This window comes from Danio rerio, chromosome 20 (genome assembly GCF_049306965.1).
Source record: "Danio rerio strain Tuebingen ecotype United States chromosome 20, GRCz12tu, whole genome shotgun sequence".
NCBI classification, from domain to species: Eukaryota; Metazoa; Chordata; class Actinopteri; order Cypriniformes; family Danionidae; genus Danio; species Danio rerio.
The window spans coordinates 44924715-44942628 of record NC_133195.1 but is presented as its reverse complement, the minus strand read 5'-3'; the positions used below and the strand labels follow the sequence as shown (position 1 = coordinate 44942628).

The 17914-nt window shown below is 34.8% G+C and overlaps 1 protein-coding gene across 4 annotated transcripts in view; it reads right to left on the bottom strand.

Annotated features, from left to right (window-relative positions):
* fam184ab (family with sequence similarity 184 member Ab) overlaps positions 1–17914 on the bottom strand; it is a 250893-nt gene that overhangs the window by 151508 nt on the left and 81471 nt on the right. For all 4 annotated transcript variants that reach the window (XR_012396026.1, XR_012396027.1, XM_678210.10 and 1 more), the window contains exons 2-3: positions 7455–7886; positions 4777–5199 (exon numbers count right to left, since the gene is read on the bottom strand). Coding sequence is in view for 2 of the 4 variants with exons in the window: in XM_678210.10 (XP_683302.2) it covers positions 4777–5199; positions 7455–7886 (855 nt within the window). In the remaining 2 variants the exon portion in view is untranslated. The remainder of the gene's footprint in view (positions 1–4776; positions 5200–7454; positions 7887–17914) is intronic.

The window sequence follows — 17914 nt, the reverse complement described above, 5'->3', positions numbered from 1 at the left end:
AATTCTAATTTATTAATTTATAATATTAAAGCATGTTAATTCATGCTAGCAACATACTAAAGCATGTTAACATCAGCTAAAACATTGTAGCCATGTTATAAAGGCTAGCAATGTGATAAATTATGCTAGCAATGCAATAAATAATCCATTAAACGTTCTAGGAACATGATAAAACATGTAAACAATGTATATATACTGCTAGAAACATACAAACAATGTGCTAAATCAGGTTAGTAGTGTGTTGGGTCATTCTAGCAACATGTTAAAACAAACCTATTTAGCTATTTTTTTAAACCTAAGATGTTAGGCTGTCTATACCAAAGCCAAAAACAAACAACGATAAACTTGTCAATAAACTTTACTGTTTATTTACTGTACTTTTATTGGATTTCTGAACATACCGGTGCTAAACTGTAATTCAAACTGTACAATGACATGTGGACATCTTTTAGTAAGATGACAGGAAGCTCATCTGGAAAACAGTAGCATGTAATTGGATAAGAATAAGCACTTGCTGAATCTAAATACTCTTTGATTGACGTGTCTGATTTGAAAAACCGTGACCAAGCTGTTTGACCTCAGATATTTAGACCTCAATCCAACGACTTCACCTGCAAATGTTGTTATTGTTTATGTTCAAGCCTCCAAGAGATGTGACATCTGAGCAATTCAGCTTTTGATCAGCAAAGATTAACAAAAACTAGCAGAGACCCCTGGGAGTCGATCATTATGAGCCGCAGTCTGAAAATGTCACAGTGACTGAAGATCAATTCCATTAAAGATCTGCTGTGTGTCTGTGTGTTGAGCTGAATCCTTGCCGCACTACCATTAAATAGGCATTACAGTGTGTCATGAATGAGAGAATATATGTATGACAAACACGATATTAAACTGGCCATCAGGGTTCCTCTCAATGACCGTGTTATAAATCAAACCAAGCACGTATCTTTTTGATGACACCCATAAATTAGACTCCATTCAGAAACAAGTGCCAGAAATGCCTTGGAGGACTATGATGGCTGACTGTGCCATTCTTTGAAAGATATTTAAGAGATAATTCAGACCGCAGGACGTTTGCTGCTGCATTTGAAGTCTGTTTGGTAAATGTGCACAGAATCATCTGATGGATTCAGAATGAAACCACAATGCTAGTTTGGCTTTCACTGATGCAATCTTCTTTTTAATTATTCAGAAAACACTGCAGAGGGTTTAGGAAATACTGTATTTGTTCTAACAGGTGCTTGTAGATGACTTAAGAAACAGCAAATCAACATCTAACAGCATTTGCAGCATTTTACTATCTATAATGTGACACATTTAGACAAGATTTTCAACAAGGAAAATAAACATGTAATTGCTAGAAACATTATCAACATGTTAAAAGATTATTAATTTAATGCTAACAATATGCTAGCAACAGGTTAATAAGATGTTATCTTTGTGATTAACATAGTAAAAGCATGCTAGTTCATACTTGCAACAACCACAACATGGTAATATCAGCTAAAAGTTTTAGCCATGTTTTAAAAAGCTAGATAGATGATACTAGAAACATCATCAACATGTTAACAGCTTGCTAATTTAATGCTAACAATCCATGAAACATGCTGACAACATGCTAATTGATGCAATGTTTGCAATGACCATAGCAAAATCATGATAATTCATACTAGCAATATTCTAAAACATGTTAACATCAGCTTATATGTGTTAGACATGTTTTAAAAGCAGTTTGATAAATTATGCTAGAAACTTTAACAACATGTTAACAGATTGTTAATTTAATGCTAACAATATGGTAGGAACAAGTTAATAACATGTTATCTTTGTGATGAACATAGTAAAATCATGCTAATTCATACTAGCAACAACTAAAACATGTTAACATCAGCTAAAACATTTTAGCCATTCATACTAGCATTCATAATTCATACTAGCAAAATAAACATGTAATTGAAAATGGAAAGTGTATTAAGAAATATTAAATAATTTATATAAGTCGGTTTATCTAATAAGATTAGATATTTCTCATTGAAATTAAAATACATTTAAATAACATGTAAACATATTTTTTAGAAACAAAGCATTTAATTCCCTTTGATTTCCACTGTATTGATAGAAAATATTAGGAACATGTACAGTATAATAATGGGAACCAAAAGGGTTTTAAATTAAACTTTCTTGAAAATATATTATTTTTATTCCACAGGAAAATTCAAGTCTGCACTGGTTTGAAAAAACCTTGAATAAATGATGAATGACAAATACATTTTTAGTGGGGAAATTTCAACAATTAAATATTTATTTGAATTAAGTTAACTTTAAAATTGTAATTACAGGATAAGTTCAAGAAGACAAGCAAAAAATATAATACAATAAACATTTATTTCAATTAAATTTACTTAAAAGTTGTAATTAAAATTAAAGAAGACGTTTTGAAGAATGTTGACAAAAATATTGATTCCCACTATTAGTTAATACACTAATAAATAAAAAAATACAATGACATTTGAGGAAACCAAAACTGTTTGATTATATCAAATAATGGTTTCTTTAAAATATATACCCCACAAAAGCATGAAAGTCATGGTGGTTTGGCATTAATATTAGCAAATGTTAAATTTGATTTTAGGGTGAAATTGAATTTGATTTAATAATAAATCATTTAAAATGAATTGTAAATAAATTGTCCATAAAGACATTTTGAACAAAACAAAACAACAAAACTAAATTAAATAAATAAACATTAAATTAAATGCACATTTTAAAACAATTATTTCAATTAAATAAACTTAGTTGTAAAAGTTAAAAGTTGTAATTACAGGGTAAGTTCAAGAAGATTTTTAAAAATGTTGACAAAAGTGTTGATTCCCACTATATCTAATACACTAATATTAATATATATTTAAAAATACAATGGAAATGAATGGCAACCAAAATGGTTTGGTTATGGAATTACTTCAGAATTTAAATGCTCCCCAGAAGAATGAAAGTCATAGTGGTTTGGCCACACAAAGAGAAAAAAAAAAAATTTAATTCTGGGTAAAAATGAAATAAATGTATTCATTATAAAATAGTTAAATATTAAATAAAAACTGTCCATAATTTTTCTATTAAATAAATTGTTCATGAAGATATTTTGAACAAAACAAAACAAAACAAATGCAACAAAATAATACACAACATGAAACAAAACTAAACTTAAAAAACATTGAATTTAATAATAAAAAATAATTAAATATGTAATTACAAGTTAATAAATTGTGCATGAAGACATTTTGAATGAAACTAAACGAAATGAAACAAAACAAGAATATTATCGAATTTAAAAACAAAACAATATGGAAAATAATATGTAATGTGGAATAAATACAGAAATATGAAACGAAAAAAGACAAAAACTAAACTAAACTAAACATAAAACTAAACTAAACTGAAAATGCATTGAATTTAATAATTAAAAAACAAATTAATATGTAATTAAAAACTAAATGTTAATAAATTGTCCCTAATGATATTTTGATCGAAACAAAGAACAGGGATTCGTTCTTCGTAGCTCGCTTAAATGATCTAAGATGATTTGGCAGATCCTGGATCTTTTAATCTTGATAACTGATCTCAGGCTAATTTGGTGCTTCAAACAAGTTCGTGAATCGATTAAAATGTCTGGATGAACTGATCTGAGATCGCTGTTGTGAAGGACAGATCTATCGATCCTCGAAATCATGATCAGCAAAGCAACGATTGGCTGACGGCAAAGCAGCATGATGACATCATCTGATTAATATTCAATTATCCATGTGAGCAAAATTACATTAAATTCATTGGAAACGGTTTGTTAAATATGACACGCAATAACTTTAAACCTTGTTGTGGGCTGCATGATTGTCCCTTTCATGTGTAAAGAGCAGTTTATTTAGTTTTACAGTTAGAGCGGATTTTCCTTATTATAGTACCCATAGTAGTATTATAGTAGCCGTTTTTTAATTGGTGTAAAGAATACTTGGATGTTTACAAAAGCATTTTGATATTGGTAAAGGTGTCTGCAACTTTTATGAAGCATCAAATCACCATCATATTAACTGTCAAAACATGTTTATGACTGCATAAATGTATTATTGCTTTTGAAAAGTCACATATTCTGCATTTCTATTATCACACACAAATTGTACTAAAGCGATCTAAAAAGTACATATCAATAAGTTTTCTCTTTGCACCACCAGGTGGCAGTCTTTGTACTTTCATTTTGTGGGGTGCAGATTGCATAAGTTTTATTAATATATAACTTTATTTATTTTATTAATAACTACAACTATAACTATAATATATAGTTTTAAAAAATGTAGTATTTTCCCAAGTGTATATAACTACTACTGTAAGAAAATATCAGAATCCGGTACATACTTTCTGTATTATCTTTGCTTGAACTGAGCCGATCTAATCTTGTTTATATGAATTAAACCTGCTTCCGACCAGGTTTGAGCTAGCAGAACAGTTGCTATGACAACAACTCTCAGATCAGTTTTGAAGAACGAAACGATCCTGGATTATGGTCAAATCAAATCGTCAATAACCAAATCCAGCTAACTGAGTAATCCACGTAAGAAGAACGGACCCTAGAACAAAACAGTAAAAAACTATATATATAAAAACATTAACACTAAAAAAGCATGACAAATAGAAAATAAAGATCATAGAAGTCCCTAATAAAGTGCACACACAATGTGTAACCTCTATAGTTTAATTCTAGAACAAATGAAAGTGTTGTTTCCTTACCTTTATGTTGTTCTCAGCAGTCATGAGGGAGGCCTGTAGTTTGTGGGATTTCTCCCTGCTCTCTCTGGCCTCGTCCTGCACGCGCTGTAGTTCGCTGCGCAGCTTCCCCAGAGTTTTCTGCAACGCCGCCTCCTGCGCCTGGAACTCTTTGCGAAGCTCAGCCTCGGTCTTCTTCCAGGCCAGCAGGTTCTCGGCCGTCATCTGCTGCGTGCGCTTCATGGCCTCCAGCTCGCGCTCGTAGAAAGCCTGGGCTTTATTTAGCTTGGCCTCGTACTCCTCCACCAGACGCTTCTTGTCCTGTTTCAATTCCTCCACCCGCTCGTTCAGCGAATCCACCTCGGCTTTGTGAAGCTGGCCCAGTTTCTCCTGGTCTTTGCTGTAGTTTGCATTCTGGCTTTGGTGTGAACGAAGCAGTTCCTGAACCTGTAAAAGCAACATTTAGGGAAGGGCGTTCATGGTGGATATGAAAATTATATTTAATATGCACTGTAAAAAATGTCTGTGATTTCAACTGTAAAAAACTGTAAAAATGCTACAGTAAAAATCAGTAACCTGGTTAACAGTATGTTACCTTAATATATACGGCGAATAACTGTAAACCGACTTTCCCAGAATTCCCTGCATGGCACGTCACTTTTATACTTTTTTGTTGACATTAATATTGATCTTGTTAGTTGTTTCCCCATCAGTTATGTACATTAGAGATTTATATTACATCTGATGTTGATAAACAATGTTTGTTTTATGACTTTAATTTTATGCATGTTACCATACTGGTGTTTAGTAGCTGTGTAATTGACACTGAGCAACTTCTATACAGCGATGCTTGTGGGAAAAGTTGTTTGTGATGAGCATTGTTTCATTATGTAACCATCTCATCACCACCTGCATATGACTGTGTTAACGTGTCTATCTGTATAACAAAAGATATGTAGGTGTTGGTAATTCAAAATACAGACATATTACATCTATAAATTAATGAAATATGGTAGTTTACTGTAAAAATTTGAAATAAATTTTATGGTTTATACAGTTTTTTAATAGTAAAATACTGGGAACCACAGCTGCCGTTTTTTTACTGTAAATTTTATGCATTTCTTTTTTACAGAGTGATGCATTTATAGCAAATATAAAGTTATTTGTTATTTGATCTGTAGTCATCAAGTTTATGAACTCTGAGCACTTAACATCAGTTTGACAATGAAGTGCTGTCCCTGAGAAAATGAGACTGTTAAGTCATTTGTAATGTATATCAAAAAAATCAGTTTTAGAACATTTTTCTTTCTAAATATATTTGTAAATAATAGTAATAAATAATAGCAACTCTTTTGTTTTTAAACATTCATTTATTCATTTTCTTGTCGGCTTAGTCTCTTTATTAATCCGGGGTCGCCACAGCGGAACGAACCGCCAACTTATCCAGCAAGTTTTTACGCAGCGGATGCCCTTCCAGCCACAACCCATCTCTGGGAAACATCCACACACACATTTACACACACACTCATACACTATGGACAATTTAGCCTACCCAATTCATCTGTACCACACATGTCTTTGGACTGTGGGGGAAACTGGAGCACCCGGAGGAAACCCATGCAAAGGCAGGGAGAACATGCAAACTCCACACAGAAACACCAAGTGAGCCGAGGTTCGACCCAGCGACCTTCTTGCTGTGAGGTGACAGCACTACCTACTGTGCCACTGCCTCGCCCTGTTTTTAAACAGTTAAAGATTAATAAACTAATAAATAAAAACGTACCAAATTCAGTCACCAATAAATAAGTCATAGGGCTCTATTTTAACGATCTATGAGCAAAGTCTAAAGCGCATGCTGAAAAAGTATCAAGGGCACGTCTGAATTCACTTTTGCTATTGTAAGGTTGGAAAAATACACTGCGCAGTGGCACATGGTCTAACAGGGTTGTGCTTATTCTCTTGATGAGTTAAGGGTGTGTTTTGAGCATAACGGGCATTAAACCAATCAGAGTCTCTTCTCGCATTCCCTTTAAGAGTCAGTTGCATCGTGCCCTGGCACATTTGCTATTTACATGGTGGACTTTGTAAGTGGAAAAACTGAATGGAAAAACTGAAAGCTTCACTAGCAAGAAAACAGTTTAACAGACCATCTGCACGAGGATAAAGAACGAGCTTCCTCTTTTCGGCCTCTTTACTTTCTTTTTACTTTCTTTTGCTCTTTACTTTACTCGTTTACATTTGTGGTGTAAGGAAACGGTGTTGTGCACACAACACTGAAGACATTCATTAGCCTACACATTTAATTTTGTTTGTTAAGCACATTTATGTTTCAAAACTATTTCTAAATTCAGTTCTAATTTCTATCAAACAAATAAATAACCAATAATAATGAAGTGTGGTCAAAAAAACTGAGTTATATCGAAACACATTTCAAACACTTCAAAGCCATGCGCTTTAGACTTTGTGCCTAGATCTTTAAAATAGACCACTGTTAGTATATTTATTACATTTCTTTCATTTACACTGTATATCTAGTTTGAAAGCATTATATTACAATAGTTATTAGTAATTAATTATAGAGCAACAGTCATTTTATTTTTAAAATGCTGACCAAATTGTAAAGCCAGATAAAAATGTTTTTTGTTTATTTTTGAAGTGCAGCGTAACAGCAGGAACAATACAAATGTAAACCGTCCACTCACCTCTTGCCGATGTCCGCTGCGCAGCTCCTCCAGAGCCTGTCGTTTCTCCTGCTCGAACTGAGACTGCAACTGTGCAAAGGATCTGAGCTTCTCCTCGAATGAGCGTCGCATTTCCTCCACCTCACGGGACATGCTTACCACGCGCTGTGTGTGCTGCGCCTCTGTGCACAGTTGCATGTCTTCCACCCGTTGACGGTATGTTTCGAACTCGTCCAAGGCCTGCCGCTTCATCCGCTCATGAAGCTCCATTGACTCCTCCAGAGACTGAATGCGCCGCTTCAGGTCCATCTCGTCGCTGATCTTGCTCTTGTACTGCATGATCTTCTCCCGCGTTTCTGAGAGGATCTGCTGCACCTCCTCCTCGTGGGCCTCCTTCAGGGTCTGGATGGCTGCTTCGTGCTCATCGTTCTTAGTGTTTAGGGCGTAGATCACCTGGAAACACAAGAGGATGGAGTTAATTTTTTTTAACTTACTTACGGCGCTGTTCATGCTGCTGCCGGTTGGACTTGTATTGTTTTGCCTCTGCATAGTCTAGCAGAGTTAAGCTGCGGTCACACTGCACTTTTCTCCCCATAGACTTCCATTCATACTCATGAATGTGTCACACCGGAAACGCAAGCTCGTGCGACAAGTTTCGCAGTTCGCTGCATTGCAAAGTTCAAGCTTAGTGAACTCTGACCTGTGAAATCGCATCACTTGACAGTGTGAGTTCAATCGAGGATCAAAACATGACCTCTCTGTAAAGAAATTTAAAATATGGACCAATCGCTCGCTTTTTAAAATGTCTGATCATCTTGTTTAATCCCACCCCTTTTCGTAGCGCCGTTCAACAGAATTTCACAAACACGAACACTGGTTTGACCACAGCTAACATGAACAGCAAATGACAAGGAAAATTTGGAAAAAAGTGTGATAGAAGTGGATTCACATCCTCTAAAGCAGGGGTTTTCAAAGTGTGAGGCGCGCCTCCCCTGGGGGGCGCCAGAGCATGTCAGGGGAGGCGCGGGAAGAAATATAATACAATAAAAATATAATTATTAAGTTTAATTATTATATGTATTTTTTATTATATTTAAACGTTTTAATTAAATAAAGCAAAAAATAATAATAATACGTCAAATATAAGAAAACTTTTTTTACCCAGCAGAAGGCCATAGCTGTGAATTCGCTTCTGTTTGGCAAGCCCGCCAATACAGGTATATGCCTGCTAATACAATAGGTCGGTTTCTGAAACCCCCCAATTCAAAGCTGTAATGAAGTTCACAGCCCTTTGGCCGCCGGGAAGAAGGAGGCGGAGAACCGACGCAGTTTTAAAATGATTTATTAATAACAGTGACGGCTGCTCCTCACGGAGGTTGCCGTCTAAACCAAAACAAACGGACAGCAGCTCCTCACGGAGACTGCCGTCAAACTGAAAGCAAAAGTAAAATATGTCCGGCCCGGTCTTCTCTCGGCTTCCTCTGCCCCTGTTCCTCCTTTAATGATCCAGAGCTCCTTCCGTGGGATCCGAGTCAGGTGCGCACCGCAGATCCACTTACGCGGTGGCCTCACTCCGTTCCCACGGCTCTCGGCCACGCCCGCTCGCCACAAAAGCCTTCAAGTTCAGGGCTTAAACCCAAAAGACGACGATATGATGATCAGTATTTGAGTTTAGGATTTACGTGGACAGGACCAGCTGATGAACCACGACCTTTATGTGTGGTTTGTCAAAATATTTTGGCTAATGACAGCATGAGACCCGCTAAACTTCGACTGTTTTGACTGGGATGGACAGTTCTTGGATCTGTTCTATTCATATTGAACCATCATCCTAGTTTTAAAAACGTTATATTAAAATACTTGTTATTACTCTAAATAATTGCACTTTCATGCAAATGATGATAAAAGTGAGTTAACAGTCTGACATCTGTCTGTGTCTTTATATATATATATATATATATATATATATATATATATATATATATATATATATATATATATATATGTTTGTGTGTGTGTGTGTGTGTTTGTGTGTGTGTGTAAACAAACAAACAAACAAACAAACAAACAAACACTTCATTATATTATTATATGTGTGTGTGTGTGTGTGTGTGTGTGTGTGTGTGTGTGTGTGTGTGTGTGTGTGTGTGTGTGTGTGTGTGTGTGTGTGTGTGTGTGTGTGTTTGGGAGGAGGGGGGCGCCAATGGATAAGTTGTGTCAAAAGGGAGGCCCACTGTCTTAGACTTTGAAAAACCCTGCTCTAAAGCATATATACAGTTGAAGTCAGAATTATTAGCCCCCCTTAATTATTTGCACCCCTGTTTATTTTTTCCCCAATTTCTGTTTAATGGAGGGAAGATTGTTTTAGCACACTTCTAAGCATAATAGTTTAAAAAACTTATTTCTAATAACTGATTTATTTTATTTTTGCCATAATGACAGTACATAATATTTTATTTGACATTTTTCAAGATACTTCTATACAGCTTAATGTGACATTTAAAGGCTTAACTAGGTTAATTAGGTGAACTACGCAGGTAAGGGTAATTAGGCAAGTTATTGTAAAACGATGGTTTGTTCAGTAGACAATAAAAAAAATAGCTTAAAGGGGCTAATAATTTTGTCCCAAATTTAAAAAAAAAAAAAAATTTTTATTCTAGCCTAAGTAAAACAAATAAGACTTTTTCCAGAAGAAAAAATATTATCAGACATTCTGTGAAAATGTCCTTGCTCTGTTAAAAATCATTTGGGAAATATTTAAAAAAGAAGAAGAAAAAAATCAAAAGGGGGCTAATAATTCTGACTTCAACTGTATATATATATATATATATATATATATATATATATATATATATATATATATATATATATATATATATATATATATATATATATATATATAAATTACATTTGTTCCTGAGGCAATAAGGCTTTATAGGCTCACATTTTAGCAAGTTTTTAAATTTGTAATGTATGGGTTATGTATTATTTATGATGTTATTATAAAGCATTCTGGTTTGTGTTTTTTATATTGCTTGCATGTGATTTGTATTTTTATGGTTTTGTTGTATCATGCTGCTACTGCTCTAATTTAATTGCCCTTGGTTGGATTAATAAAGTTGTAAACTTATTTTTTACAACTGGTAAAAGACTGAAGCCAAAGTGTGTGAAGAAGTCGGTAAAGGTGAATAGCTGAACTGTCATGGTTCGGTGGTCTTTTCTGCAGTTTAGTCTCTTATAAAGCTACATTACAGAGTGAAGGCAATGATTGTCAGAACTTGCTTCAGGATCATTAGATTCCTTCCCTGTGTACATCAGGCACTGAAATAATGAAAGGGCAGCCCAGAGTCCTGATAGGAACCTGATTGAAAATCTCTGGAAAATCTTTGCCAACAAAGTTACAACAAAAAAACAACTACCAAAGAAGATATGATCAAGATTACACTTGTCGCCATCTAGCAACTCTGGAACTCTCACATGGTCTCCCGCTGAAGCTAAGCAGAGCTGCGCCCGGTCAGTACCTGGATGGGTGACCACATGGGAAAGCTAGGTAGCTGTTGGAAGTGATGTTAGTGAGGTCAGCAGGGGGCACTCAACCTGCGGACTGTGTGGGTCCTAATGTTAAGGGTATTTATGGGGGCTCTATACTGCTCAGTGAGCATCGTCTTTCAGGTGAGATGTTAAACTGAGGTCCCAACTCTCTATGGTCATTAAAAATCCCAGAATGTCCTTCGAAAATAAGTAAGGGTTTAACCCCAGCATCCTGGCCAAATTTGCCAACTGGCCTCTGTTCATCATGGCCTTCCAACCATCCACATATGATAACTGGCTTTATCACTCTGTTTCCTACAGCTGGTGCAGTCTGGCGCAATATGGCTGTTGTCGCGTCATCCAGGTGGATGCTGCCTGGTGGTGGATGTTTATTATGGTTTTATTCCAGTATTTATCTATTCTTTGTTTATCCGCTGTCTGCTTAGAAAAGTTTTCCCCCAACCCAACTGTTCCTGCTGAATTAAGATAAGAAAGAAGAGCTGAACAGTCTCTCTTTGCTAAACCTTTATGATTACTGGAATAAATGTTAAACATGTGTTGCCTTGGTAATCCAAGCATAAACAAAAGAAATAAATACGCTAAAACTGCTCTTAAAATTATTAAGATGTGTTGACAATTATTATCTGCACAATTGGTTGAGAGTGATGAGTCAAGATGTAAAACAGAAAAGAGAAAATTTAAAACTCACATTATTCAGAAAATTAAGTCCCTTACTACTCTAAATTAGTCAGGGTAAAGTGAGGCTTAAGTCATCCAATCAAAAGTTAGATAAAATGGTACAGTAGCTACATCATATTTTAGAACTTTCTAGCCAACACAAGCTGACATACTTAAAGGTTGAGGTTAAGTAAACACTCTTTTGCTGATCTAGAGCATTTGCGCTCAATGCATTACAGAATGTAAAGCCACACAAGAGACCGACACACTTTAGCTTTCATTGACTGACCTTTAAATCCAGAAGATTTATGTCCTACTAAATATGGAAAATGTGGCTATAAAAGCTTTTCCATCAACATTTACAGGAAAACTTCCAGTGCCTTGCTAAACTTATTCTGCACTGCTTTCAAAGTCTACACTGGACAACTAAATATTTTACAAACATACAGATTTCTGTATGAAATGTTTTTATATTACCACAAGCTGCATAGGCCTATCAATATACAGCAATATTCATGGCATGGGCTCTTTAAAAATATAAATAACAGAACAATTAAATACAAAAAGAACAATTTTCATTGCTTTATAGTTAAAACTTTACAACAATTTCTTGCTATTGATATAATATTTATCTATATAAGCAATATACTTTTAAAGAATTAATTTTGTTAATTGTACAGTCATTGTCCATGTTAGTTCACATTACATTATCTAATGCTAACGTTTAATTTTAGTAGCATATTAGTAAATATAATTGCCACTGAGGTTAACAAATGCTGTAAAAATATTGCTCATCATTAGTTCAGGTTAACTTATGTTAACTAATGGCCCCAATTCATCTTTATTTCTATAGCACTTTTACAATGTAGATTGTGTCAAAGCAGCTTAACATAGAAGTTCTAGTAAATTGAAACTGTGTCAGTCCAGTTTTCAGAGTTGAAGTTCGGTTTAGTTCAGATCATTGTTTCACTGCTGAAAGACCAAACACTGAAGAGAAAATCCATCGATGTGTAGCTTAACAAGTCTCAAACCAAGCAAGCCAGTTGCAAAAGGCACTTTCTGTAGTGTGCTACACATATTTTTATATAAAGCCACATTGTAGAGTGAAGGCAGAAGTTTCTTCAGTCACATGAGGTTCCTTCCGTTTCATTAGGCAGAAAAATAATGGAATGGCAGCCCAGAGTCCTGACCTGAACTTGATTGAAAATGTCTGGAAAATCCTTGCCAACAAAGTTACAAAAACATCTATTGAAGAAGTTATGATGAAGTCAAGATTACACTTCATGCTATAATCATTGTGGCTTGGCTATCTTCCAAAACACTGTTTAGCTACCATGGTGCTGTATAGATAAGTGGTTACTAACAGGCAGACCGAGGTCTGGGTCTGGTCCCAGAAACCATCCTATACGGACTCAGACCTGCAGCCTATACAGGTCTGCAAAGCACTGTATTTTTTTTTTAGTCCCGTTCCCACTTGGTTTTATTCCACAAATAATCACTATTTATTTATTGTTTGATTACCTGCTGTCTGCTTAGAAAAGTTTTCTTCCTGATCTGACTGTTCCTGCAAAATATTGGTTATCATTAGTTCAGGTTAACTAATGTTAACTAATGGCCCCTTTCTGTATTCAATTAATCTTTATTTCTATAACTCTTTTACAATGTAGATTGTTTCAAAAGCAGCTCAACATAGAAGTTCTAGTAAATCAACAACAATTTTCAGTGTTGTAGTTCAGTTTAGTTCAGGTCAGTGTGGTTTAATCTTTACTGCTGAAAGTCCAAACACTGAAGAGCAAATCTATCGACGCTCAGCTCCACATGCGTCAAACCAAGCAATTGACAATAGTGACAATAGGCGACCTTTCTATGAACATATTTTTATATCACAATTATAAAACTAAATAAATAAATAAATAAATAAATAAATATGCCCTACTTTGACTATGTTTCTACAACACAATTACAGATAAATTAGCACCAAATTACTGTTGTTATAATTTTTTTTATCAACAAACTATGATAATAAAAGAAATACTAAAGAAATTTTTATTATACTATCTACTTTTTGAGAAACTGTAACTATTCCAATGCAATTACATCTAAAAAAAATTATGTTAGTTGCAATTTGTTTTAATTTAGCTGTTTCTCTGCAATCTGTGACCTTATTAGAATAGAAAAATGACCCATTTTTCTTTTGGTTGCAACCCACCAGCTGCATCGGACTAGTCAACAAAGATTAATTATTAACAAGATACATTATTTAGTTTTATTATAGCTTAAAAGTATTTGCTAATGCATCAAACTAATAACAAACAGCCGAAACTGTGCACAAAGTCAAGAGACACATGTTTTGAAATTTTAATTCCCTTAGGAACTAGGGAGAAAGCTTAAAAGTCTCCAAAAAAGGAATCTGAGATTGCCTTTGGACTGTTCATAGACACATTTTGCTATTTTAATACTCCACAAACTCATGAATATTAGGTTATGCAGAAATAATTTACAACAATCTTTTACAGTCTGGTAAATGTTACTCTGAGTCCTGGGATTTTAAAGAGGCATTAAGATGCTTTGGATTGTTTTTTTCCTCCTTTATGTAAAGTGTCTGTTTGTGAATGAATGGTTGTTTAACATAGTTACGAAACCCATAGTCTAACAAACAACATTTATTTCATCCTAAATAGAATACTGATGCAGACATGCATAAAATGCATCAACTCAAGTCCAGATATTTCAGCAAACTGGTGGAAATATTCACAGAATGCAGCCAAAAAGCATTTGCAAAGAAAAAAAGACAAAGCTTTTATGAACTATATTGTTGTTGCCATGTTGTAAACACTAGTTGCATCCTAAGTACTATACATTATACACTATGGGACATTTCTTCCAGGTGCTCCGGTTTCCCCCACAGTCCAAAGACATGTGGCATTATTGAAGTGGATAAACTAAATTGACCGTAGTGTGTGTGTGCATGTATGAATCTGAGAATGTATGGGTGTTTCCCAGTACTGGTTTGCGGCTAGAAGGGCATACGCTGCGTAAAACATATGTTGGAATTGTTGGCTATTCATTCCTCTGTGGCAACCCATGGTAAATAAGCCAAAGGAAAATGAATGAATGAATGTATGAATGAATGAATGAATGAATGAACTATGACACATTTACACTAAATTTAGAGCACGAGTCTTCCCATCCAGAACACTAACATTGTTTTACTTGAAAAAAGTTAGTGTTAGTTTTCCAGTCAATGTTTAACAGTTGCCAAATTAGTGAAATAACTGACCAAATTCTACCTGTCATGTAGAGTTGTCAAAGGTATCAACTTCGGTACCAATTGGTAATAAAATTTGAAAACATCCATTTTTCTCTTATATTTGAGTGCTGTTGAGCGCTGTTCTTAAACACTGATTAGTCTAAACCTACTGACTGGTCGTTGTGTTCACATGCTCAGCAGATTTGACTGTGATTGGCCATGAAGGTCATCAATTTAGGGGTGGCACAGTGGCTCAGTGGATAGCACTATCGCCTCACAGCAAAATGGTTGCAGGTTTTGAATTCTGGATCAGGAAGCATTTCTGGAGTTTGCATGTTCTCAATGTCCAGGTATATGTGTTTGCACTTGGTGAACAGCGGTAAACGCCATACCGATAACAATCACTGTCACATCTGTTGAGCACATGAACACATTAAGAATGTAGGTAATCAAAGTTTTTAAAATTTCAGTACCAATTCTTTTGACATCCCTCCGAGTACAACCACATTTTCCATCGGGAGAATTACGCATGAATTACGTAGGAGAATTGTACTGTGATTTGGACGTCCACTGATACAGAAAAACCAACACCATTCTTTCTGTAAATGTTAGTGCACTGTAAAACTCAAAAAGTTAAGGTAACTTAAACTATTTGAGGAAACCGATTGCAACAAACCATTTAAGTTAAAAAACTAACCCTCATGAGTACTGTGAACTTAATCCATTTGAGTAATGAAGCAATTTGAGCACAGTAAAACCCATTAAATGAAGAGCACTCAAACCAATTGAGTACTGTACAACCCAGTAAGTTAAAACAACTCAAACCATTTGAGGAAACCGATTGCTTCAAACCACTTGAGTTAAAAAAACTAATCTATATGGGTACTGTGAACTTACTCCATTTAAGTTGAAGTAATGAGGTATTTAATTAACTCATTACCTTCAAGACTGAGTTTAAAACTCTTTGCAAATGAGTGGAATGAACTTATCAGTAAATTTCAAGTTAACTACACTCATTTCAATGGATACATTTGACTGTTGGGTTTTACAGTGTGTCTACAATTGCCTCAGAAGCCTTGGAACCTGAAACTAGCCATTACGACAAGATGTGTTAGATATTCTGATTCTGACCTATGCTTAAGGTTTTTGACCAATCACAATCACGCACTGAATCAGCTAGCCATTCAAATCCGATTCCTAGAGAATCTAAATCTTTGAATGAAGGGGCTTTGTACAACCTGGAAATCAGTCTGCACTTTTCAGACTGACTTGTAATAGAGGTGTTACAACAATGTAAACCATATAATGTCTATGCAGCCAATCGTGGAATAAACCACTATATTTCTCATTTTTAAATATTGCATGATAAGCCCTTGAATCAAAACCCTTCATTCGCAAAAAATAAAAATAAATTAATTATTTATGTTTATGCTCACCTAAGGTGGTTTAGGACTAGTGCAGTCAATATGATTGATAGGAGATTAAAACGCATTATAAATTCTGATTTAGCAAACACTTGACCAATCAACTGTAGTCATAATGCTTGTCTTGTTTACTGTTGGTTACTAGGTTACCAATAATACAGTGAGCCACTCTAAAAACTAGAGGAAAACGCAACTAATTCGCATTTGGAAACTTTGAAAAGAATCATGAAAAGTGATGTAAGTACAGTGGTTTACTGTCATTTTAAGTCACTGTAGATATATTATCATTGTGTTCATCTCTTATAAATATATAGATTTTTTTTCTTGTTTCTAATGTTAAAAGTAAAACATTATAGCTTATTAAAATCAGCAATCACTACTTTATGACACTACAATCAACCATAGTAAAAAATAAAAACCTACACTGTAAAAAAAAAAACATCAGTAATTTTATGATTTATTTCTGGCAGCTGGGATGCCGGAAAAAAAACCCTTAAAAAACAGCCATTAAATTACAGAAATTGACTGTAAAAAACAAAAATTACAGAAATTTACTTACATTTAAATTTCTGGTAAATGTCTGTAATTTAACCTTGTTATTTTACAATGTAGTCTAGAACAACCAGTAAACAAAATAACAACCTAAAATAGCATCTTTGGGCCTTGTTAAATGAAAGTATAAATGCCTACAATGTCCATAAAACACAATATGACAGTTTAAAGCAACAACAACATCACATAAAAAGCTGTTGTTTTTTCTCAGCCAAACTATTCCCCGGCTTGATTATTTGGAAACAAAGTGACCTTCGACTGCAATTCTCATGCTTTGTTATTCCAGCTCCCACTTCATTTCCATAATTGTCTAGACATCTGATTAGGTGAAAGCCGTTCGGCCACCTGAGAGCGGCACAATAGAGTTTTATCTCCTTTACAAATCCTGCTCGCTGAGAAACTGTGACTCGGGCGTATGCGCTCCTCTCATCACATCTGTAGCCTACTCTCTCCCAGGATTGACCGCGATTCCATTATCCTCCAGTTTTCTTTCACCACCCTATTCACACAGTTCATTCTCTCGGCCAGACAAAAAAATGAGCTGATAAGGACAGCAGTGAACACAGAAGAAAAGCTGGTTCGGGTACTGCGACTATGTTGGCGCTCTCTCAGTCAATGCATGTCGATGTCTGGCGTCTGAGCAATGTGCAAAGACAAATCATAGTTTTTTTTTTTTTACTTTTTGATCACGTGTAAGTGTAGAAAATCTCTATAATCTGTTTAAGCAGTCCTGAAGCACTGGTTTCCATCTTATCAGAAGCAAACCCATTTTCTAATTGTCTTTAACTAAACGTATCTTTTTTGTTTACTTTAAAATCTCCTATATTTGAGATATGCAGTCTACATTTGACCTTTTCATCTGTAATGAATTTGAATTATAAATACTACCTCCACTCTTTGTTTTTTTGTATACAGTGCTTTGTAAAAAATATCAGTAAAATAGCAGTTTTCCGTATTTTGTGATTCATGTTTTTATTTAAAAAATGTTCCCCTTTTAGGGTGCTTTCACACCTAGACTTTTATCGTGTTTCCTGTGTTAGCATGGC